The sequence below is a fragment of the Euprymna scolopes genome, chromosome 20 (assembly GCF_053919585.1).
Source record: "Euprymna scolopes isolate OS-2025 chromosome 20, ASM5391958v1, whole genome shotgun sequence".
Classification (NCBI taxonomy): domain Eukaryota; kingdom Metazoa; phylum Mollusca; class Cephalopoda; order Sepiida; family Sepiolidae; genus Euprymna; species Euprymna scolopes.
In genome coordinates this window covers 85,050,067-85,075,739 of record NC_136501.1, presented here as the reverse complement: position 1 = coordinate 85,075,739, position 25,673 = coordinate 85,050,067, and the positions used below count along the sequence as shown (strand labels likewise).

General features: G+C 33.9%; 1 protein-coding gene across 1 annotated transcript in view; it reads right to left on the bottom strand.

Annotated features, from left to right (window-relative positions):
- LOC145241512 (armadillo repeat-containing protein 2-like) overlaps positions 1–25,673 on the bottom strand; it is a 102,938-nt gene extending 77,265 nt beyond the window's left edge. Inside the window, exons 1-4 of the mRNA XM_080104552.1 lie at positions 25,206–25,673; positions 10,520–10,711; positions 8,019–8,091; positions 4,717–4,864 (exon numbers count right to left, since the gene is read on the bottom strand). Coding sequence (XP_079960678.1) covers positions 4,717–4,864; positions 8,019–8,091; positions 10,520–10,710 — 412 coding nt within the window. The 5' untranslated portion in view covers position 10,711; positions 25,206–25,673. The remainder of the gene's footprint in view (positions 1–4,716; positions 4,865–8,018; positions 8,092–10,519; positions 10,712–25,205) is intronic.

The following is a 25,673-nucleotide window of genomic DNA, read 5'->3' as shown; positions in this document are numbered from 1 at the left end:
GTTTATGTTGGACTTGAAGACGTCCAAGTTGTAGTCAGGTGGGAAACAGGCAAGCGGCAGAGAGTTCCACTGGCGTGCAGTTCTAAGAAAGAAGCTTTGCTCATGGAATCTACATTTGGATTTAGGCACAGATAAAGAGTGGGGAAAATTATTGACTGTAGTTTCAGCCAGATGGGTGTTTCTCGTGAAAGGTTGGCGAGGGGGGATGAGGGATTGGAGCTCAGACGAGCACCTGCCATGGAAATAACGATAAAACAAAGACAGGCTTGCAACGTCTCTTCTGTGGAAGAGAGGTTGCAGGGAAGAGAAAAGGGCATCCCCCACTAAACCATGAAGCCTATTTTGTACTCTCTCAAGGCAGGATAGGCTGTTTTTAGCAGCTCCTGCCCAGATGTGGCTATTTACATTGTGTGTCCCTTCCCCTACAGAGGATGGTACCTTTTATACATCTGATTTGTTTGAAGTGTCGTCTGCCCAGAAGTCACATGATTTCATCAACTTCTCACCTCTACGTGTCACTCAAACTTCTCCATTCATATAGCGTCTTACATTATGTAACAGTAATTTAACTTCTAAAATACTATTAATAATATATATTTGCTATATAACAAATTAAACAAAAGACAGTTAAAAGACTCTCAGGTAATGCTGAGTATGTACGGGATGCCTTCAATAATTTTTTTTTTCTTCACCCCAAACGAGGCACAAAGCCACTTGGATGTAAGGGGCCACTAATTGAACCATGCCTAAGAAAAATGAAGATGTTGGTTTACGTTACATTTGAACTTCTGCATGTCAGTACAGTTTGGGAAGCAGGCAGCAGGAAGAAAATTCAGAAGTCTAGCCATTCTAGGAAAGAGGGACCTCAACAGGGAATGGGTGTGATTTTGTTGTCAAGCAGGTTTGTCGAGACTATGTATGTTGAGGGGGAACAAGTGCAATGAGTTTATCAGAGCAAATTCCATTAAAATACTTGTAAAACAGGCACAGGGATGCAATATTGTGGTGATGGGACAGGGGTTGGAGCCTAGTTGACAAAGTGGGACCTATTAGATTGCAGACCCTTTTCTGGACCTTATTCCAGAGGGAGAGGCTAGTGATAGATGCACCAGCTCAGATGTGGCAACAATACTCCATGCATGGGTGAATGGTGGCCTTGTAGAGATACAGGATACTCTCAATTGTGAGCAGTTTTCTAGCACAATAGAGGGAGTCCACCTTCCTCGCAACAGTTTTTGCAATGTCCTCAATATCTTTGTTCCAGTTCATATTTCTCGTGAATATTAAGCCGAGGAGTTTGAAGGAAAAAATCATGGATATCCATGGTTGGAGAGGCTTATTGTAACTGTTAAAGGATAACAGCTTAGTCTTACAAGCATTGTTACCTTCCATTTTCATCCCCATTTCACAATGGTCTGCAGGTCATTTACTAAAGATTCAGCCATCGTCTTGGATTTGTGTACATCCGTTTTTTCCCCTCATGCACATTATAGAGCGTTGTATCATCAGCAAATATACCCATCTGGGACTCAATATTATCGGGGAGGTTGTTGATAAATATCAGAAATAATAATAGTGGTGTAAGGATCGACCCCTGAGGCACATCTGCATTAAAGTTATGCTGCATGGATGAACGTCCATCAATGACAACTTGGATGGTCCTATTGTCTAATTATATTTAGTATTCGTCCAGTTATACCATATGATTTGATTTTCATTAGCAGCTCTTCATGCCAGTCTTTATCAAAGGCCTTGGATGTATCGAGGGCTACATACAGCCTGGGCTTCACCCGCCTTATCCAATGCATGGTATATGCGTTCAGGGATGACTGTTAAAATATCTGCAGTAGAACAACATTGCCTATATACATACTGTTTGTCAGAGAGAAAATTAGCTTTTGCTAGGTGGTGGACTAGTGTTTTATTGATTAGTGTCTCAAAGATTTTAGAGAAAAAGGAGGAGACTGATAGAGCAATAATTGAGAGGGTCAGTCCTTTCACCAGAATTTTTGTACACTGGTACCAGCAAGGCATTTTTTGTAGAGTTTGGAAAGTACCAAGGGCTAGCTCAGCTGAGCATTTCCTAATTAGTATAGAAGGGATGAGATCAGGCCCACACGCCTTGGAGGTGTCCAAGTTTCTTCTAATATCGTGGACACAAGAAGAGGTGATTTTCAGATCATCAGTTGTGGCTTCCGTCCACATAAGGAAATTTGGGAGGGAGTTGTTTGTTGGCTCTAAAGTGGAGTTGCAGGCAAATTGCAGAACAGGCAGTGTTATATATTCGTTATCATCGAGGTTATCCTTGAGGGGTACCAAATTGAGCTTTCGTTACATTTGAATATGTTATATAGAGTTCTTCATTTAGGGGCACATTTTACGTTTTCTATATAACATAAGAAAGATTCCGTGTGATTGTCTCTAATATAAATGGTTGTGTGTTTGATTATCATAAAGGGAATCGTGTGTGTGACATGTAATTTCTGAACCTACCTCTGTTTCTCGCTGTTGAACCATCTGGCAATTTCTCATCCTGGAGGGAGACTTGATACCTGTTTGACGAAGATTTATCACTCCAAGACGATGAAATGGTTTTATAGTTTTTATTTCACTTTCCCCAGAGGTCCTGCAGCAGGTGTAAAGTGAAATCTGCTTGTGTGGTTCTTCTTCACACACGTCAGCGTTCGTCTCCCCCCTCCCCAGTTAAGAGGGGGGAGACCACGGAAAACGTCCGTCTTCTTCAAAGCTCAAATCAAATCTCTCAGATCTAGCCAACCACGTCACACATACGTAATTTGGTCAGCTGACCTTTGGTTCTGGTAAACGTGTCTACCTCCACGTTTACTCACCTCTCTCTCTCTCTCCCTCTCTATTCTCTTATAGAGACACAGAGAGAGAAAATAGAAAGAGTAAGAAAGCCAGAGAGAGGGGGGGAGAGATGCCCGTTAACAGCAGTTCTGCCTTTTCGGTTGCTGTACATGCAATCTTCTGGTTGTTGGATACTGGGGGAATTAGTGAGTGTCCTTTATTCACTTCTGCGATTCTATGCATTCCCTGATTATTTCAGCATGTTTAATTTGGCTGTGGTTATTATTCTCTTACAATGATTTTTAGCATTTATAAATTTTTGTCTATTTGCACTTGACTTCTGACATACGAACCGGTGGTGTGCATGTTGTCTTTGTGCAATAGCAGCTACGCAATCTGTAGTGAAGCAGTGGGGCTTGCTATAATGCTTCTGTGGGGGGGGGGGACATATGCTTCAATGCCCACTTTGCACCATTCAACTGTCTCATTGGCACACTGTTCAACAGAGAGAGAGAAGATATTGGTCCATGGGGCGTCTCTGATATGTTCTTCCAGTCAGCCCTTTTGTATTATCTAGCTTTGAGCAATGGTTCCTCACCTTGGGGTTGAGATTTGAATGCAATGTTTAATGATACCACTAAGTGGTCTGCATTCCCAAGCGGACTGTGGGCATTAGTTACATAATCCTTGGGTACTGTGGTCAGGAATAGGTCTAGAGTGAAGCTTGCTGGTGGTCACTATTGGGGAGGCAAGTTGGGGACAAGACTGCCTGTGTGAGGGAATGGGCTATAGAGAACCTGTCAGTAGGGCATCCAGCTGCATTTGTGTAACTTGAGAAACCAAGCCAGTTTTTATGGTGAACATTACAGTCACCAAACACAGGAATTTGGGCGTTACTATCTAATGAGAGACATGACCGATTAAAGTACAGTCTTGACTTGAGGGGGAACGGTAGAGAAAATAAAATTCAGTATGTTATTGCTATACATCTTATGAGATGACTGACCAATTTTTATGATTTCTGGTCCAAATGAACAGCTACGGCAAGAATTGGAATACACCTTACAACCTTGTCATAACTGGTGAATTTCAAAAATGCAATCTGGACGTGAGGACACTTAAGAACAATATGCAATAAAATTCTGTTTTAAATTTGGAAAAAATGCCACAGAAACATATGGAATGCTTTAGACTGCTTTTGGACAATTTTGCATGAATCAAGCACCATTATTTTTAGTGGCATAAGAGATTCAAGGAAGGCAAGGTGTCTGTGATAGATGATGAGAGGTGTGGGAGGAGTAAAGAAATTAGAACACCAGAGTTCATTAGCCAAATAAGAATTTCATGGGTAAGGACCGCTGTGTGTCTATAGAGACAATAAGTGCATAGTTTGAAATCAGTGTGGGAACTGTACACACAATTATTCGCAAGAAACTGAAGATGCGGAAGATTTGCGCAAAGAAAATTGTCCAAGGGTGTTCCATCCTTGTACAGACTATTTGACCAAGATGAGCATCAAAACAGTTCTTCACTCTCCCTGTAACTTTTTGTTATTCCCTAAGCACAAGGAAAACCTTACAGGCTGTCATTATGAGACGATTGAAGAGATGAAAGAGGCTGTGATGAGGGTCACTGACACGCTCACACAAGAGGACTTCCATGGGGCCTTCCAGAAGTTGTTGAAATGGTACCATAAGTGCATTGCAACTAGAGGAGATTACTTCGAAAGGACTAGAGTTTCATGTGTGTACTATCAATAAAAGTCTGGAAACTTATTTAAGGCACATCAAACAACTAGTTGTTCACCAAGACAAAGAAAAAATTTGAATCTAATTTTTGTGAATAAGAAAATTCAATGGTTAACATGGAAAAGATAATTCTGTCGGATAAACTCTTCAAAATACTGACCTGCTTCTTCATTTCTATCATCCACATATGATGCCGTCATTAACTTTGGGTGCAGACGAGATCCTTTACCTCTAGGAGGTTTGCTTTCTTCTGGTGGTGGTTTTGGGGATAACAGTTTGGATTCTAAATCAGATGGTAAATTTGGTGGCTGAAGAATTAGAAGACAAATAAAAATTTTGATTTGAATTAAGAAGCAACCCTTAAAATCTCACACTTCAAATGACAACCAAGAATATAAAAGAAATGAACCCTTTTTTTTCATCACCTTTAAAAAAGGGGCTTGGCTTCCATGTGTTGCATATCAGCCATTTGCTTATAATAGATTTAGTTATTAAAAAACATAAGTAGAAATTCAATTTAAATCATAACTTGTTTTTTTTTTTTGGCTGGTTTCTCAGTGATCCCGCTTTAGTCATCATGTCCTCCAGACAGAGGACAAGTCACCGTCTAAAATCAAAAGGTCTGTTGCATTCTTCATACACGGATTATTATTTTGATTAATCAACTCTAGAGACACATTCTTACAGAAGCTAGAGGATTTATTTGGCCATGACCATCCGTTAGAATGGAAGGCAAAAAAGAAGAGAGAGAATCAGCAAAATCTTGATCACCAATATTCTTCAAAATGCAACCATGAACAGTTGTGTCATCTGCTTATATATGTCATGAGATTAATTGTGAGTATTATGATTTATTCTTCATTTTAAAAATGTAAATTACTGCATTTTTGTGATGTTTTACATAGAATCATGCCTGCTAAAATGGTGGAGAGCACTATAAGGGAAATAACTCTGTTGTACGTTTCCAGTTTCCTTAGGATTCATGGAATCAGTTCCTTAAGGATTACAACAAAGTCATCTTCAAATCCAATATCAATAAATCCTTTTCATAAATCATCCCTATAAGTAATCAAGTTTTATTCATTCCATTAAATTTAGTCAATCCTCTCATAATATTCTCAAACACTATGTGTAGTAGCATTGTATTTCTGTAATAATCAAGACAAATACAGTTAATATAATTAACAGCAAAACTATGTTACAGAAGTATACGTCATGATTCTGAGGCCATAACTACCATGAATAATGTGTTAGATGTAACTATATTTATAGTCCATTATTCTTGAAATAAGTTTATCAGCTTGCTCTATAACAGTGTGAAAATTAACTTATGCATTAATAGCATGGCAAATGTTTTTAATTTCAAGCAAACTTTGGATGGTTATAATTTGGTGGCTAATTATGCTACCAAAATAAATTTTGTACTATTAGTTATATTTTGCAAAAGATCTATGTGTTCACATCAAAAATTTTGAGGCATAATAAAAATAGAATTTTGCTTTAGGATAGCTTTATAAAAATAGTAATATTGAAAGGGTAAAATAGGATAAAAACCATTTTTCTCATTGTGAATGATTAATTTTTTCTTTTTAACTTTCTTAGAGGGTAAATTTTATACATGATTTTATAATGAAGCTAAAAGTAAACAACAGTAAACTATAACTGTGAATGTAATTTTACAATACATAATATGCATTATCAGATTACCGTTTGGCAGAATTCCGTTTGCTTTATATCAAAACTGATTTTATTTATAATTCATGAATTATGTACTTCATATTTACTTGTATGTCCAGAAGAGTAAAGTTAGACAAAAGGTTAATTATTAATGTGGGAGATAATCTTCCTACCAACCAAAAGGAGATATTTTAGATGGATAGATTAACTTTGGTTAATTCCTACTGCAAATTAATCTCTTAGGAATAGATAAACACCTTCAACCAAAACCCATTATTTCATGCTGTTGATTTCAAGTAACCTGAATAATGAAGATAGTCAAGTACAGCCTTGTTTGTTTAATGATTTTATTTTTTTTATTGAATTTACCAGAATAAATAATAATTGTTTTTTCTTTTAATATTTACTAGCCTGGCTGGGTGCCCGGCATTGCCCGGGTGTTTAGAGGTGTGTGTGTTGAGCAAAAAAAAAAAAAAAAAAAAAAAAAAAAGTGGTAGTAGGCAGACAGGCTCGAACCCGTGATGCGAAGGTGGAAAAGAAAGCAAAAGCAAAAAAAAAAACGTGACGTTTTTGCCATTGCGTCCATCATCAAACCTGAAGTGGTGAAGGTTTAAATTAAGGCTAGTCAACTGAAGGGGATGACTTCCGAAAATACCAGCAAAAAAGCAACCCCTCCTTGTAAAAAAGCGCCCAGTTAAGGGTGAAGGAATTAATGTTTTTAGCCAATTTTTCGACATTTGTCATCCAAAGGGTTGAGCTTCAAAATTATACCAATCACATGAAAAACCGTCTCTGTCAAAAGTTTAAGGCAGACATACAAACATACATACATGCATACATTTAAACAGACAGGTAAGATTTATATTATAGCTGCTAATATAAGGAAAAATCTTTATTGCATGGTACCTGTCCTACCGGCATTGACTGAGATTATTTTTGCTTTCATTAATAATTTATTTGACTGAAATCTTCAAAAGATATTGTGTCTTCTATATAAATAAAACAGTATCTTTGTGAAACTATTTTACCAATAAACTCTTAAACTACTAGTCACATAACACTGAAATGCAAATTATTCATTTCAACTTGCCAAAATATTTTATTACTTTTGTGCAAATTCATTTATAGCTTGAAGTAGTTTAATTTTAAATCTTTCTTATCGTAACGTGTTAATAACTTAAATAGTAGGAATGTGGTTGGAGCGTTTTGATTCTAGCTGATGACATCAAGTTATTTTTTTTTTTAACTTTGAACTCAGCATCAATTACATGTAATATTCAATAGAGAATTGGCTCCGTAATAATAAATACAAAATCTGCATTAATTAAAATATATTCATGCAAGGTCAGGCGCCCTTCGTTAATTTTTAAATAAAGGTGAAAAGTATACCAAACACTGTTAATTACCATTTAAAAATAAATAAAAAAATTAAACTAAACAAAGGGAAATAACTTTGTACTGATGAATACAGTATTGTTTACCCTTTTCTAAAGACGAAATCTTTTTAAAAATTATTCTAGTCAAATAAAATAATTTCTCAAACGAATTATTCAAATTAATTTTCCCTTGCTAAGTAAATGATGATGCCCCCGCCCCGCCAAGTGAAAGCTTTCAATCACAAAAATTGACAAACAGACCAACTTTACTTTATTATGTACAATTCTTATTTTAGAAAAGAGAAGACAAAAAAAAGATGATGATGAAGAAGATAGTAGATGGAGAAAAAAGATGGAGATGCAAGTGTGTATTGATATACAATAACAGACAGGTAATATTGTTACTTACATGGCTGATGGGAGACAATCGGGTTCCTGAAACAGGTCGTGATTCAACCCCCTCAAAATGTCGAGGTCCAATACTAAAATAAGTAAAAAAAGACATTTCAACATCAATTAAATTCTGTGATATAAGGATTTTAATCTGTGTAGTTAAAAAAATAGTAAATAAAAAATAAACATTTTTAAAATTATCATTTTTTTTTCTTTATCAGTAAGAGACAAATTTTTTCAATTTACAATACAGCCATTTGCATCTAGATTTTTTTTAGATGAGGATTGATAATTTGTATTATTTGGATTATTTAGATTATTGTTTGCATCTTCATTGTTGTTTTCACAACATTTTAGTTAATGTAACTTCTGACCTTCTTCAGGAGCACTTTTATGTCAAACTCAAAAACTAATATAGAATTTCAAACAACCCTTTGTGATGCATAGCTTGATCACATCACACTTGGAATGGGATGCAACTATCTGGTTGCGGTCGCTAATAAATAAACCACCATTCTTCACAGAAACCAATAATGTAGCTCAATCAGTTTCAATCATATTGGGTAAAATATTTGGTTCATTTATAGGAGCTGAATTGTTAATATTTGATTGATGGGGAATTAGCATATATGTGAATGAATATGGTGGTAACTCAGTTATGGTACATGAATATATAACGTATTTATGAATGCAGTCATTTGGTATTGCTGCTTAATTTGGCAGTTACAATTAGCTCTAAGGATTGTTTGAGCTATTTTGATTTTCTTATTAGTTGATGTGATTATTATTTGTGCCAGATATGGCATAGTGGAGTAGAAAATCTTAACTGAATTTTTATTTAGGATAGTGCTATATCTTAAAAAGATTCCTAGCATACCTAATACTAGTTTTGACATTTGTGCTAGAAGGAGGGGATGAACCAGATGCTTTTCTTTTGCCTCAAATGATTACGTGGGCTTGAGTGATTATGATTGATCTGTGGGTTGAGATTATATTGCTTGGGGGGGTATTATTGATTGTATTAGATGGATTTGTTATATCTGTCTTACTTCAAGTCATGTTAAGCATAATTACTGACTTTAAGTGGCTAGTGAAGAGGGTTACTTTGGTTGTATTTTTGAGGATTTGTGTATCCATATGTATCTGCTTATGTGGGTATTTGTATAGCTATTTATGTATGTATATGTTGTATATAGTGACCTTGTGATCATAGAAGTCTTTGCAACATATGATATATAATCCTTTTCCACCCACCTATTTTCATCTATCAGTCTAAAAAATCAAGTCTTCTTCCTGTTCCAATTAGATATCATGTTTACATCTTAAGCTTAGCAACTAATTTGGATTTGTTCTAAAAGTAGAACGTCTGGCCAATCCTTATAACATTATTTTTCTGTTTTTAATTTTTAGCATATTTCATTTCATTTTATTTTTGTCACCTGTTGTCACGGTTTTTCTTTCTCATCAGGAAGCCAATAACAGTTCCTGCATATCTTAACTTTTGGAATTTATTTATATTTACCTTTAAACCACTTGGATCATAATAATTTCTATTGGACTATTTCATGTGCATCTCTACATCTGACTAATCAACATTTTTCTTTGGATTGTACCACATTTTTCTATTTTTCTTCATCGAGCCTGGACTTAATTTGGAATATTCTTCTATACATTTCTGCATTATTATAAACTTTCGTATGAATATGACTTCTTTCATGATTAGTAGTTTTCAATTTATGTGCAGACCAGAAAACTTTATAGCCTGCCTATGAATATCATTTTATTAACTACTTTCCCTTTTTTTTTTTACATAGGCATCACCAATTATCAAGGCCAAGAGGCCACTCCAGGATAAGGGTTAAAGAGTGTACAGTAGAAATTGAACAATATAGTAACCATTAGTAAATGGAAATTCGGTGAATTTGTTAACATGTGGAACAGCTAATCAAGAACTTGTTTACGTTAGACTTGAAGACAACCATATAGTAGTCAGCTGGAAAGCAGGAAAACAGAAGACAATTCCACAGGCATGCAGTTTCCTCTGAAGATAACAGCCATTCTTTGAAACTCCATGGCATAAGGAGGATTTTTTGTAATTTCTAATTCACAGAGTTTATCTTGAATTTTATATATATATATATATATATATATATATATATATATATATATATATATATATATATTTAAATAATAAGAAGAACAGAGCTGTAAAGTAGAAATTTACTTTACAAAAAGTTTTTATTATTCAGCAGAATACTCTAAAGTAATTATATTTATATTTGGTTTTGGAATTTGCTTTTCCCTTGATTAGTAAATTCCTCCTCCAAGTTTTTCTGCTTAGTTTATATATATATATATATATATATATATATTATATATATATATATATATTGTATTTCTACATAAATTCTGTAAGATTGTTTTTTTTTTTGTATAAAATTATACACAAAACAATTCTTTAAAAACAAACATATTTTGTTTCTTGGTTGAATATGCATGAATCTCAATCATGAATACCTGTAAATACTGGCCGGTCGTGCATCAGGGTTGCGATCGCTACCTTCACCAAACAATGTCCGTTTCTCATCCCGAGGAGTGAATGGACGTTTTGTAGAAAGAGAATGGATTGTTTTCTTGGCATCTCGAATAATCTCAACGCTCATTCGTCGGTATTCAGGATTTCTGTAGAATGGATTTTTTTCATCCATTCTTTAAAAAACGAAAAAGAGAAAAAATATAGTATGAGGAATCAAAATCAAACTTCATATAATTCAATATCAAGTTTGTATTATTAAAGTTAACAGAAGATTGATACACCTTCCTGGGGCGGCCTATTCATGATATCATTGGCTGATTTCCATGCCAACAACACTATATGATGCAAAAAAATACAATCTTTTCAAAGTAAAGTGTTAGGATGATTAATTGGAATTGGGAATTTTAAAAACATCAGCACTTTGGGGGTAATTGGTATTTGAAAAATTTATGCCTATTTTCTGACACAAAAAAAATATTCTTTTAATTGTTTTTGTTTGTTTAAAACTTAATTTTCCATTAATTAAAGATGAAATGATATTGATTTTAAATAACCAGTAAAACTAAAATTTATAGATCACTCACACCAGTGTGTTTTTATGTTTACGAAAATATATGCCCATATTATATGAGTTTTACATGTAATCTGCACCTTCCCCACCCACCAAAACAACTCTATGATGAGAGATTTAAAAAGAATCAGAATCGGTAATTGTATCAGAATCAGGAATATAGAACACATCCACAGCTCTTTCTGCCTCTTGTGAAGTTGGTTTTCTCTATCATTCCAAACGCTTTCTCACACCTGAGGTTGGTGAATCTCTGCCTCATTTGGGGGTTCTTTATAAGATTTAGGTGCATATTTGTAATTTAATTGTCCTCACTCTTTCTTCTTCTCTGCACCATCTCTCACACAGATGTGATGTTGCTAGTCTCAGTTTTTCCTATAAATACTATTATGGCATATGTTCTTCAGAATTGTCTTATCTATTCCCTGCTTCCTTTGTTTCAGCTCGTTTGAGTCATTAGTCTAATGGTCTTCACCAATATTTTGTTTTTATAACTCGTTATAATACAGTTTCCTATTTTAGTAAATTTATTCCTAAATCTGAAGGCTTATGGAACTCTTTTCCTGCAGACTGTTTTCCTCTTACCTATAGACTTGATTTTTTTTAAGAATAAGATCAATAGACATATATCGTTTTTGTGATAATTATCTTTTATTCTGTTTATTTCTTTACATCAAGTGGCTTCATGCCTTGTTTGCTGCGATTTCCATAAAATAAATAGTAATAAGCCATTTTGAGTTTCAGAACAGTTTCAGATGGTTCGCTGTTACACACAAGTCCTGGGAGGTGACTTGTTTGTAGTAGACAGTTCCACAGAACAAAATATTCTTACCGTGTCGAAACCTGGGAAAAGAACATGTGAAATTGCTCCAGAAAAGGTTTAATATTTATGAAGCAATTCTGGTTTCTGATTGGTTGGTAGCAGAACGTGAATTAATTTGATTCGTCAGTTCTTAGCAGCATCGTTTATAAATAGAATCGTCCGACTGTGTGGGATCATACCCCATTATACACCCAAAATATTGCAACATCCTCCCTATTTTTTATAATGGGGAAGTCCCTTGTATTTGTTCTGCTCAAAAATAAATATATATTTTTATATTCACTTAGACATAACAAAAATTAGAAATCATTTGAATCTTAGAATTTTAGCATTTAAAAAGACGCCATTTTTAATTGTGTTCAAATGTCAAAAAGGAAAATTACAAAGATTTTTTTTTTTTTCTAAGCAAAAAGTATTAGTAGGTTAAAGTGTTAATACAAATAAAATGGATACAGTTTAACGTCTTGTCCAGGACTATTTTTTTTTTTTTCTTTTTTTTATATATAGAAATCTATATACTCTGAGCATTATCCCTAGGGGTTTCCGCTGATATTCATGCAAAAAAGTAAGAGCCTTCTCATAAGTGGAACTTCGCTGGTCTGTATTTTTAATATATAGAAATCTATATACATACAGGGCAGTGAAAGAAAAGAAAATTATTCAGTCGAATTCACCAACAAGTTTTGAGAAAAAACGTTGTAGCTTTATCCGTGTCGCCGGTTTCGTAAATACATCAGCGATATTTTGTTCTGATGATATGTAATTCAAAATAATGGATTCCTTTTTTATCTCGTTTTTTTATGAAATGGTATTTTATATCCATATGTTTAGATCTTTGGTTGATTATCGTGTTCTGTGCTAAGACTATACTGGCTTGATTATCACAATTAATTACTACGGAGCTTGTAATCAATTCTGGCTCTAAAATAGTCTTCAGGATATTTTTAAGGTAGAGTGCTTCCTGGGTCGTGTGTGTGAGCGCGATAAATTCTGCTTCACACGTAGAGAGAGATACAATCTGTTGCTTTTTAGATTTCCATGAAATAATAGGCCCATTTTCTGAGAGTCTGAAACAATATCCAGATACACTCTTGCGATCTTCGTCGTTTGCCCAGTCTGAATCCGAAAAACCTTCTAATTTTAGGGAATTTCTTGATTTTCTAAATACTAACTTCTGTTCTTTAGTTCCTTTTAAATAACGTAGGACTTGTTTAGCTCTGTTTAAATCCTTCATTGTCGGTCGTGATAATTTTTGTGACAGTTTTGTTACTGTATAGCATATGTCGGGCCTGGTTGCAGTCATTAAATATATAAGACTACCTATAATTTCGTGATATTGTGTATCATTTATTATTTCAGATTCTGTGTGTATATTTTTATTAATATCATTTTCGATTGGTGTAGAGTGTTTCTTGCACTCTCCCATTCCAAATTTTAATAGTATTTTGTCGATGTATCTCGATTGAGTCATCGTAACAAGTCCTTTGCTTTGAGTAAATTCTATCCCCAGAAACCAGGATATTTTGCCAAGATCGGTCATTTTGAATCTTTTACTTAATTTGTTCTTAACATCAGTTAACATTATGTCACAATTTGATGCGATTAAAATATCATCGACCCACAAAACCAAAATCAGTAGTTTATCGTCTTTGTGTTGGGTATATAAACAGAGGTCCGTAGATCGAAACTACGCTCTGCTACCAACCTGCTAGCAATTAAGAAATATCTAGCCGACATGGCCCCCTACGGTGAAATCAAGTGTATTCGCTCTGACAATGGTACGGAATTCACCAACAAGTTTTGAGAAAAAACATAGCTTTATCCATGTTGCCGGTTTCGTAAATACATCAGCGATATTTTGTTCCGATGATATGTAATTCAAAATAATGGATTCCTTTTTTATCTCGTTTTTTTTTTGAAATGGTATTTTATATCTATATGCTTAGATCTTTGGTTGATTATCGTGTTCTGTGCTAAAACTATACTGGCTTGATTATCACAATTAATTACTACGGACCGTAGGGGGCCATGTCGGCTAGATATTTCTTAGTTGCTAGCAGGGTATCAGATTTGTTCTTTAAAAAGTAAACCATTATTAAACATGAATGGTCATCTACGAAATTCAACACATATCTATAATGTTCTCTGGCCATCGGTTCTACGGGACCGTTCAAGTCACAATGCACCATTGATAGGATTTTTTTGGCCTTTTTGTCTGGTATCTTGTTTTGATAGTTTGTCATTTTCCCTTGCGTACAGACGTCGCAGTTGAAGGTTTTTGATGTTTGTATTCGCATTCCATCAACTACAGTCGGCAACTTTTTGATATCAGGAATATTGCAGTGTCCAAGAATTTTATGCCATGTCTGTAGATCATGGCAGGCGGTTTTTGATGGGACTACGCTATTTAAATAATATAGTCTTCCATTTTCTTTAATGTCGAATACAGTTCCATTCGAGTATACCAGTTTTGATTTATTGGGGTTAAAGTTTATATTTGCACCTTGTTTTGTGGCAGCTTGTACAGAAAATATATTTTGTTTAAATTTTGGGATTAGAAGAGCGTTTTCTAGAATACAGAAACACAGTTCACCTTTATTGTTCTTTAGCGAGATTTTCGCATTGCCTCTTTTCAAAACAATATCATTGACTCAACTCCCGTCAGCTAGTTCTACAAAATGATTTTGTGGCTTACAGTTGGGATCAAAATTGATAAAATCAGATTCCTTTGTAATCACATGTGCCGTGGCCCCACAATCGACAAGAAAATTATTATTGTTTGTTGAAGCATCAAATGTACACGAAAATAAAAATATATGTTCGCTAACAGAGCTCTCTACATTTTTAATGTAGTCGCCATTTTGAGTCCTGTCTACATTGGAAACTCTTGTGATTAGGTCGTCCACAATTATAGCAAATAATTGGAAACTCTTGTGATTAGGTCGTCCACAATTATAGCAAATAATTTTTGTACTTTTCTTAGGAAAAAACCTGCTTTTGGCAAAGTTGCGTTTTTTATTCCTGGCATGGGTATAATTCGATTTTGGTGTTTTTATGTGTGTATTTTTAAATTTCATGATATTTGTGGATTCGTTTTTTTCTGTGATCATTTTTTCAGTTTCTTCGTAACTTCTGAGTGCTACCTTGAATTGGCTAAAAGTCATGGGTTTTTCTTTCTGGGTTATCACGGTGGTAAATGGCTTGAAATCACTCGGTAATCCCTTAAGGACCATGGAAATTAACAGACTGTCACTTATAACTTCACCAGACATTTTTAAAGAATTTGCAGTTGTCTCGGCTCTTATAAAATAATCAGTAATAGTTTCGGCTTCCATTCGTTTTAGAGAGGTCAGTTCAGTGTATAAAGAAATAATTTTGGGTTTTCCTTTCAATAAATAATGCTCTCTCAATATGTTTAATGCTTTGCAGCCGTCGTCCAGGGCTTCTCTCATTACCAGTGATAGACTTCGGTCATCTAAACACTGTATTAATTCCGCAAAGACAGTTGCGTTCTTTTCAATGAAGTCGGGGTCGTTTCTATTTTCAGGTTGTGTTTGTAGTACTTTGTGTAGCTTTTGGATTCATAGATATCCCAGAAAATTAACTTGCCACAATTCGAATTTTGATTTGGATCCATCAAAATAAAGACGCAGACTGGGCCCATAACCTCTAGAAGTGTAAGCCATTTTTAGTTTCAGAACAGTTTCAGATGGTTCGCTGTTACACACAAGTCCTGGGAGGTGACTTGTTTGTAGTAGACAGTTTTATAGAACAAAATATTCTTACCGTGTCGAAACTCGGGAAAAGAACATGTGAAATTGCTCCAGAAAAGGTTTAATATTTATGAAGCAATTCTGGTTTCTGATTGGTTGGTAGCAGAACGTGAATTAATTTGATTCGTCAGTTCTTAGCAGCATCGTTTATAAATAGAATCGTCCGACTGTGTGGGATCATACCCCATTATACACCCAAAATATTGCAGCACTTGTATTTATATATTTACATCAATAAGGTTTAAGAGATTTCTGAGATAACTTATTCATGGCATAGCTCAAGGATCTCAGCACTATGTGACAAATACAGCTCCTCCCTAGTCAATGACCATCCATGTCTGTTGAAGTGTTGCATCTTTCACCAAGTCTACTCTGTTAATATGAAAATGCATGGACAGGACATGACAGATCTAGAGGAATAGAGCTTGAACAAAATATTCTATGTTTTATGAGTAGTTGTAGTTTCTGTGATGGCCATCGACAAACACTAGCAGAGTGAAAATCACAGCTTCTTCATAGAAGACTATCTTTGATAATAAGAAAAGTGCATTACTCTAATGAGCAGAGAATAGTAAAATAGGCTTCCTTCAGTCTTGACAGACTATGGATATCCACTGTAAAGGTGCCTGCACGGGAAATGTTTTTGGCAAGAATTGCACAATCTCCAACCACACCTCTCCTGAGTCGACATTGTTGAATACCAGTGGCAAGTGAAGGTTCAGGACGACTGGAAACAATACCGAGATAAGTGGAAAACACATACATCGCTTAGAATTCCCAAATGGTCACCCATCTGGTACTAGCCAGGCTCAACGTTGCTTAACTTTGGTGATCTGATGAGAACTGATGTGTCAACGTGATTATGCCGTACAAGAGAGAATAGTAAAATGTAAAATATGTATTTTATTCGACCCTGGAGATGCTTATAACAAGTATTTCAGTATAAGCTGATAAACCAGATGCAATGAAACAGCAAAAAGTCGATCTCTGGGCAGAGTTTTGTTCTCAAGTATGTGGTGAAGCTATTGCTATTATTGTTTAGAAATTTTGTCATTTAAGTGATATGATTGATGCACAAGGTAAAGCTGGTGTTAGTGTGACTGCAAAAATTATGAGTGATAGGCATAAATTCAAATAACTTCTGTCATTATTGGAACATAACGACCAAAGGATATAAACTTGGTATGGGTATACAATGTAATGATGTATGGAAGTAAAATCTGTCCAACGAGGGTTGAGGACATGCGTTGCATAAAGAGTAATGATATGAGAATGACACGATGGGTGGGTAGTAGGAACTTCATGGCAGATTCATAGCTAATGAGCTTAGAGGAAGATTAAACCTGAATTTGAGAGAAAAAAAGGGTAAATAAAGATGTGACAAGAGATAAGTTAGTTTGGAAGAAAGTACAGAAATCGACTTTATAATCTAATAGAGGATGATCTTTTCTGTTCTCTACAGTGTCTTTCTCACAGATGTTGCTAGTCTTTCTCTGCTCTATTGCTATATCTCTGGAATGAGCTCGTGTGTGATTCAATCTCTGCTCCCTCCTTATCAAATATTCTCAGTAAGAACTCGTCTTACTACTACAACTACAAAAAACTTTCCTTTCTTTCTCAATGTGCCTAATATCAAACTGAATTTCTATAAACAAAGTTTCTTTTCATGAACTTCCTATCTGTAAACACATTTACTATGGGACTGCTTCCCTGCTGACTATAATGTGGTCATTTTAAATTTCAATGTCAATAAATACTTGTCATAAACTGTCTTCATAAGTAATCAAATTTTGTTCATTCCACTCATCATTTTCAATCCTCTCATAATATTTTTCATCATTTAACTGACAATTCAGTTATCTTGCTTATCTTTGAGTGGGCTTTACACTTGAAAATTGCTAACTCATTAGTAAAACAAAAATTTAATATTTCAAAGAAATGTCATGAAAAATGTCCACTTTGATTTCCTTGCCAGAAAAAGTAGACCTTTTCATCAACTTTTATCACATGCTCAGCTCGCCTGAGAAATGGTCTCTGATTGTAACAGAGTGGGGCTCTACAATAAAAATTGAGTACGTTAGTTAGTTTAGCTTTGTAGTTTGTAGCTAAATCAAATATATACAAATTAAATGTGTGGCAGATAAGAAAATGTAACAATAATAATTGAAACAAATATCTGGAACAAATAATGGAAGGTTAAATAAAGACAAGTTAAATATTTGGAACAAATGGAAAATAAACAATGAATAAAAATGACACGAATGGAAATCACAATCAGATAACAATATAATAACAATAACAGATAGGGAAGAATAACAAGTTTGCAAATGCAAAAAGATGACACAATCAGGTTCTGAAAACAAACCAAAAATAAAATCCTCTTGTTTTGATATAAAGCTTGGTGTTTAGTGTTCATTTTTTTTTTAAGCTACATGGAGAAAAAAAAACAAATGTCATTGTTAATTAATATTCAGGAAAATTAAATCATATGGTATCACTGGTAGAATACTTAACATAATTAAATCCTTCTTAGATAAGAGAAAAATCCAGGTTGTCCTCGACGGTCATACATCTAAACAGTGTGATATAAATGCGGGAGTGCCTCAGGGGTCTATCCTTGGACCTCTATTGTTCCTAATATTTATTAATGACCTCCCCGACAAAACTGCCTCTGAGATGGGTATATATGCTGATGACACCACACTCTATAACAGGCATGACAGGAAAACAAATGAACACATAACTAAAGAAATGGCAAAAACACTAGAGGATGACCTCCAATCTGTAGTGGAATGGGGACAAAAATGGATGGTCACATTCAATGCTGCCAAGACTAAACTGGTTTCCTTCAATAATTACAAGAAACCTTCTCTGCCACCAATAGCAATGGCCAGTGACTTCCTGTCCGAGAGTACATCTTTCAAACTGCTTGGCCTAACATTCACAGGAAACATGAGTTGGAAAAATTATATTGAAAACATTGCCAGGGCTGCTGCGAAGAAGGTAGGCTCTCTCTACCGTGCTAGAAAACTACTGACACCTGAAAGTATCCTGTACCTCTATAAGGCCACCATTCGCCCATGTATGGAGTATTGCTGTCACATTTGGGCTGGTGCATTTGCTGCTAGTCTCTCGCTCCTAGACAAGGTTCAAAAGAGAGTTGCCAATCTGATAGGCCCTGAACTGGCATCTAAGCTTCAGCCTCTGTCCCATCGACGAGACGTTGCATCCCTCTGCCTATTCTACAAGTATTTTAATGGTGAATGCTCTGACAAACTGCAGACACTTGTGCCCCCACGACGTAGACACCCTCGACAAACCCGATACGCAGCTAAATCCCACCCCCACACAGTAGAGATCCCTAGATGTAGAAGATCTTTCTACTCCAGTCGTTTCTTCCCCAGAACCGCTAGACTCTGGAATTCCATTCCAGGTCCCTGCTTCCAACTGTACTGAAATGCAGAAGTTCAAGTGTAACGTGAACCGACATCTTGTTGCCCAAATCCCAACATAGTGCCCCAGTAGTTGCTGCCACTGATAGTAGCCCCCTACACTACAGTGGCAATGTGCCTTGTTTGGGGTGAAAATGTAATAAAAAATAAAAAAAAATTTTTTAATTCCAATTTGTTTCATTTTTGATATAAGTGTATCCTTATAAACCCAATTCTGGCACCATGTTAAATTATGGAGTTTATCAGATATAATGGTTGTGATGATGAATGGATAAAATGAGAGTAAGGTAAACACATGCCTTATTTTAATGAAAAACCATTACAAGAAAATCAATGATAACTAAGGGTAATAACCCTTCTCTACTTCCATGTTATACAAGGGAAATAACTACTACAACATTCTGGTAGTGGCATCTTAGGTGATCAGCAATAACCTATCTCTCTCTCTCTCTTAAAAGGAGAAGGTAGGTAGTTCAACTTTATGCCTGACAAAGAAGAGTATCATACTCCCACAGCAGTTCCTAATCTGTTGGATTGATTGCCAAGGAGAGACACTCAGCTTGATGTGAAATACAATCACGATATTAAATAAATAAAAAAATGAAAAAAAGATATTATTGGAGACATCATTACTCTCTTCCGGAACAGATAGTGTTTAAAAATAAAAAATAAAAAAAAAATAAAATTACTTTTTGTGTTGTTCTTACGAACCCATAGTGGCCATGCCTTTAATTTCTGCTCCAGACACTCTGCCAGCTCTATTTAACTCCAATTGCACAGGTTAGACATTTGTAGATTCCCACATGGAAAGATTGCCCCCACCTTTCTGTACTAGCTAGTGTCCAATAAGTAATGTCCTTGACTCACTTCTCATAGCAGTAGAGCAACGAAACTTGGCACAGTTATTATTCTTTATCTACATATGAACCACCCAAAGTTATGCATTTCTCTCATCATTTAATGCAGCTCTGGAGACCGTTTTTTGTAGAACACTCCAGATTGATCTTTCAATTATGACTTTGGAAATCAAGGCTGCATCATTTGGGAAATGTTTCCTTTTCATAAACAACTTCATGGCTGAAAAGAGGTGAAAATCAGAAGGTACAAAGTAAGAAGAGTATGGAGGAGGATTTCATAGCCACATGCCTGTGCTTCTGATCTGGCCACATGTGTGTTGGGGATCTGAGCGTTGACTTGTAAGAAGAGGATGCCTTTGCTGATCTTGTGCTGCCTCTTAATTTGGATAACTTTTATTCTTTTGAAGCGTAATAGTTTTGTCAGGAAATCTGTCATCACTACTCCATCCTGGTCCCATGAGTATGATCTTGCCAACAAAAGGCTGCACTCTTGCCTTCTTTTGAAGTAGTGAGTCCAAATGCTTCCACTGCATGGACTAGGTCTCTAGATCATCGTGATAGAACCAGATTTCATTTTGTGTAATCAGTCTTTGGAAAAACTCGACTCATTTTTTTTGCACATTTCCAGATTCATCCTCGAACACACGAGACGCATTCTCGCTTTCTAGAAAGTTGTCAGCAATCTGGGAATGTCAACACCTTTATGCATTTGTAAATGGTCATGAATGATAGTTTTCACAGACCTCCTACTAATTTTGGCCTCTTGGGCTATTTGATAAATAGTCATACATTGATCTTCCAAAATGTCAGCCTCAATTTGACTGGCAGAAGAGGTAGGTGATCAGATCTGGTAGCTGTTTACACATAATTTCCGGTCATGTTTAAATACACAATTCCAATGTTTTATAAGGTCATATGATGAGGCATCATAAACACGTTTAAAAGCTTCCTATGATGTACCTCCTTTCAAGTACAAAAAATAAAAAAATAGGATCAATGTACGACACTGAACAGGTTTCATTTCACATCTAACTCAGTTCAAATACTTGTAAATAAGAAACTACAATTAGTTCAGAGCTGTAATTTGTCGCATAACCCATAGAGATATAAATCATTGCACATGCATTTCAGCTACATCAGACAGTTGGAAGTGGGTCAGGCGTAGTACTTATTAAACTCCCCTCATAAAAGTCAATCCTGGATTAGCAGGTGACCATGTACTTATCTTCCTTAGTGCTTTTTGAATATGTGATCTGCCAAATGGTTTCTAATTCAATATGGTTAGGGTAAGGGTTCATTCTTAAACTACTTAAACTATGGTTTAGGTAAATCATATATTAAAATGTAAACAATTCGGTTTTGAAAGAATATGTGGTTGAATTAGAGACAATTTGGTAGATCACATATTGGAAAAGCACTAAGAATTATTTTTACTCTTAACTTTTTCAACGTTTACATGCAATCAACTAAAAAAGTAGAATCTCATTTTTTTTCATCAATTAAGTTGTAGAACTCTAGTTTTACCACAATATTCATTTGCTTTGGATCATCAGAGATTCATATTAGTGGGGTAAGGGTGGGAGTAATACTTACCTCCTTTTTATTCTTACTTGTAAGAGTGGAATTAGGTTGGTCAGTCAGCTTATTTCATTTCTTTTATTGAAAACGGTTGCAAGAGAGAAAAAGAGAATTTAGAAGCGCGAGCTACTTTGATAGCAAATAAATAAATAAATTGGTTAAATTATCTAAAAAGGCTAGAATGGCCTGAAAGATCATTTAATGGTAAATTTATATGCAAAACTAATCCCTTACTCTAAATTAATGCTTTGTTATTATTATTTTTTTTTCTTTCTATCAAATTTTTCAGGATGTTTACATATTATTGCCTAGAAACTCATTTTTTGGGGGGAGGGGGTGATTTAGCAAAGTATGTTAATGTAAAAATCTATCATAAAAGTGGGGTAAGGGGTTAAACGATATACGGTGAGAGAGGGTAAAAGTGATAGATAGAAATTTAGTAAAAGATGGCTCACTTGATGGGTTATTTTTAATTTCGAAGAATTAAAACAATTTTTTAAACCTATCTCTATCCCAAAACTGAGCAATATCTGAGCATGTATTTTTAGTGATTAATATATATATATATATATATATATATATATATCGGTAAAAGTGCAAAAAACTAACAGTTCGTGTTTAGTGCAATAATAAATTTTAACAAAATTATTAACTTTAGGTTATCTTTATGATTAGCTTTTCCACTTTCGGTTGCCCCTCCCGGTGTTAAGATTTTTTTTTTTAATAATAACATTATTTGGCAAAGCCGGTGATGTAGAAAAATAGGCAACTGCAGCAATAGGTGTGTTAGAATTTTGGGGGAATTTTTGACACCCTTAACACAAAACTGCGAATAAAATATACAAAACTCGTAATTTCTCTTTGTAAAGTGGTTTGTTTAATTTCTTTATGGAATATACTTCCAAAATAAACTATTAAAGTTTTTGAAAAAATAATAGAAATATTATTTTTTATTTTTTAAAAAACAGTCTTTACAAAGTGCCTGCGCGCGCTCATGCAGCCATTTTTTCTATGTAATAAAATGAATTGAATTTTACGAGTTAAATTTTTTTCAATTTAAAAATCTATAAAAATTTTTCTATTGGTTCAATTTTTACAATATTTGCAGCTTTAATGTGAAATTTTATGCTCTTTCCAATAAATCAAATATAATATTCTAGACAAACGTTTTTTTTTTTTAAATTCACCCCCACCCCCTTCATTTTGAAATGTCTATTGAAATGAAATTTAATTTTCTCACCTCAGATTTATATATCACAAATTGAAGATAAAAGATCAATAAATAAAATAATCTAATTTAAAACAAAAAAAAAGAGAATAGTTTTATGCAAATTTACCTGTACAGTCAAAAGTTTAAAACCTTTTTTTTTTAAACCATGTTGATTTTTTTTTAAGTGAAACCTCACAATTTTTAAATTTGTCCTGAAAAGATTGAATAACTACAACAATTTTTTCTGCTTCATTCAATGTTTTTTTTTTTTTAGATTTAAATAAGAAATAAAATATATTAAATCAAAAACTCATATATTTCTTTAAGAAAATTTAAAAAAATGGAAAATTGGTCGAGTGGAATTTTTTGAAACAGCAAAAACTGATAAATGAAATGTGATCATTTTTCAAGTACGATGGCCTATATTAACTTACTTTTGTTTACAGCAAACACATTCCAGAAATAGAAAGGGGAGAGTAATTCTGGCGCTTACAGGCCACCGAAGTTCTCAACTCAAAGAAAGGGAGACGTTTGTCTCCTCTTTCTTCCAGTTGTGACCACCTAATGTCGCAGTATTTTTTAATCCTTGCTTAAGAAATTATTTTATTTAAAAAGTACATGGAATATAAAATATAAATATGGATAAATTCTTAAGAATGAAGAATGGAAGTACCCATTGATTAGTATTTTTTATATGCAAGTGATTTTTTTAATTTATATATATTTATTATATTTGAAGTAAGTTAAAATTTGTTGATTTTCTTGAAATCTTTTTTAAAGAAAACCGATTTAAAAAAAGCAAATATGGCATATTTTGCTATTAAACATGTTATTTTTTTAAAATTTGGTCTTTGCTCCTTTTATTAAAAAAAAATAGGGTTTAAATTACATTTTTCAAGTAGTTATAAGCTTCGAAAGATAGTAAGTCTAATTTATTCAAGTTTTTATCACTAATTTTTAATGGCGGTTTCTGACACTTCTACTGCAGCAAATAGTGTCAGATAAAAAAATACATTATATTTCATTATTGTTTGCATAAAATAATAAAAAAAAAACAAAGTTTCATTGTTTTGAATTTGTTTTTAATATAAAAAATATATTACTTTACTAGCAGGACCCTTGTACCGAAATTGCTCGGTAAAAGTATAACACAGTCCAAACAGATTAGGTTCCAATTCCTAAAAACAAACATGCTGTTAGCGTGACCCTTTTTCATTCGAGTCTGGCCCCAGTGTTTCTTTTATTATGGTGTTATTTTGTAAACGGGAACAATTGGTCAAATTGTATTATATTAGAAGATAGAGACGAAAATGTTATTAATTTATGAAAATCTTTTTAGAAAAATAAAATCATTTTTTATCTGACACTGTTTGAGTCGTCTATTTTTCTTCATTAGCGAAAACCCCTTCTTAACATAGTGGGAGGGATATTATTATTTCTTTACCCATTCTGTACTTTCATCTAACAATTTAATAAACAAAAGATATCGTAAAAAATCGATTTAGAAACGAAGGAGCCACCGGAAGTGAAGTAAAAGCAGTAATCGTAAAGATAGCTTGCAATTTAGTATCCTTCCCTCTTTTCTTTTATTTTTAATATAAAGAAAATCATAAAAACACAAAACTAATCGAAAATCGTTCACAAGTCGATTATGACATGGCGGCCATTTTTGTTACCATGACAACACAGCGCTTCGCTTCTTCGCTTCTCATGTCGACAATTGTTAATTTAAAAAGGTGAAAATAAAGTATCCAAATGCTTTTTTTGTTTGTTTTTGTTTTCAAGATTTTAAGCATTTTCAAAAGAAATGAAATAAATAAAATCAATCGCAGTAGAAAATGATTTGCCCCCCCCCCAAACTTCTAAATTAATATTTATTGAATGTTTTTTCGTGTTAGGCGTTTTTATTTTGGTTACTTCATCCAAACATGAGATTTTATTTTATGTAAATATTTTGCAAAATTATCACCGGAATTTAGGGTTAGTGTCAGGGTTAATAAAAGGTATTTTATTTTTACTTTATATTTTTTATTCAATAATTTATTGTCCCTGGCGCAAAAAGAGGGAATAATAAACTGTTGAATAATAATTTTAAAAAAGTGCCCTTCATTAAACCCTAAGTTCGGGTGGCTATATAAAAAAAAAACAAAAAAAAAAAACGATTAAGGTGCAACGGGATCGTTAAAACTCAATTTCGTTGTTTTTTTTGTTTGTTTGTTATTTTTTACATATAACAGTATTTTCATGCAATAATTGGCAAATCTATGTTTGTTCATTTATTCAATAAAACTAAAAAGTTTTAAACATATTTGTAGAACTTACGAGTAAAATAAAAAATAAGTTTATGTTTTATTAATAAATAACCCCAAAATAAACAAATAGTTGCAAAATAGAAACAATTCTTACCTTAAAAACTTTTATTTTAAGAATAAAAAAGCGAAGTTGTTTTCGGTTTTAAGAATAAGCGACATTAATATAAAAGATCGAAAAACACCAAATCCCTGGGGTTTTTTTTTTGGCTTTTTTTTTAAATCAAATTTCAAACTTTCCTAGAACCTCACGGAAAAAAAAAAAAAAAAAAAAAAAAAAACGATTCCAGTTCTTGTCATTAAAAATCTCCATTATTCTTCGACTGTGACCGTCCGACCAAAATTCTTCTTCCAGAAAGTTTTACAACCATAAAAAGCAAATAACAAGATCATGTTTTCCTTTACTTGGTTCATTAGAAAAACTCACTTAAATCTCCTTCTTGTTAACAATTATTCAAAACTTATTAAATGTTTCGTTTTTTGTTTGTGAAAACAAGAGACAGATAAAACTTTCAAACTTCTCGTCTGTTTTGCAGGCGAACAATCACACGATCACAACAACAAC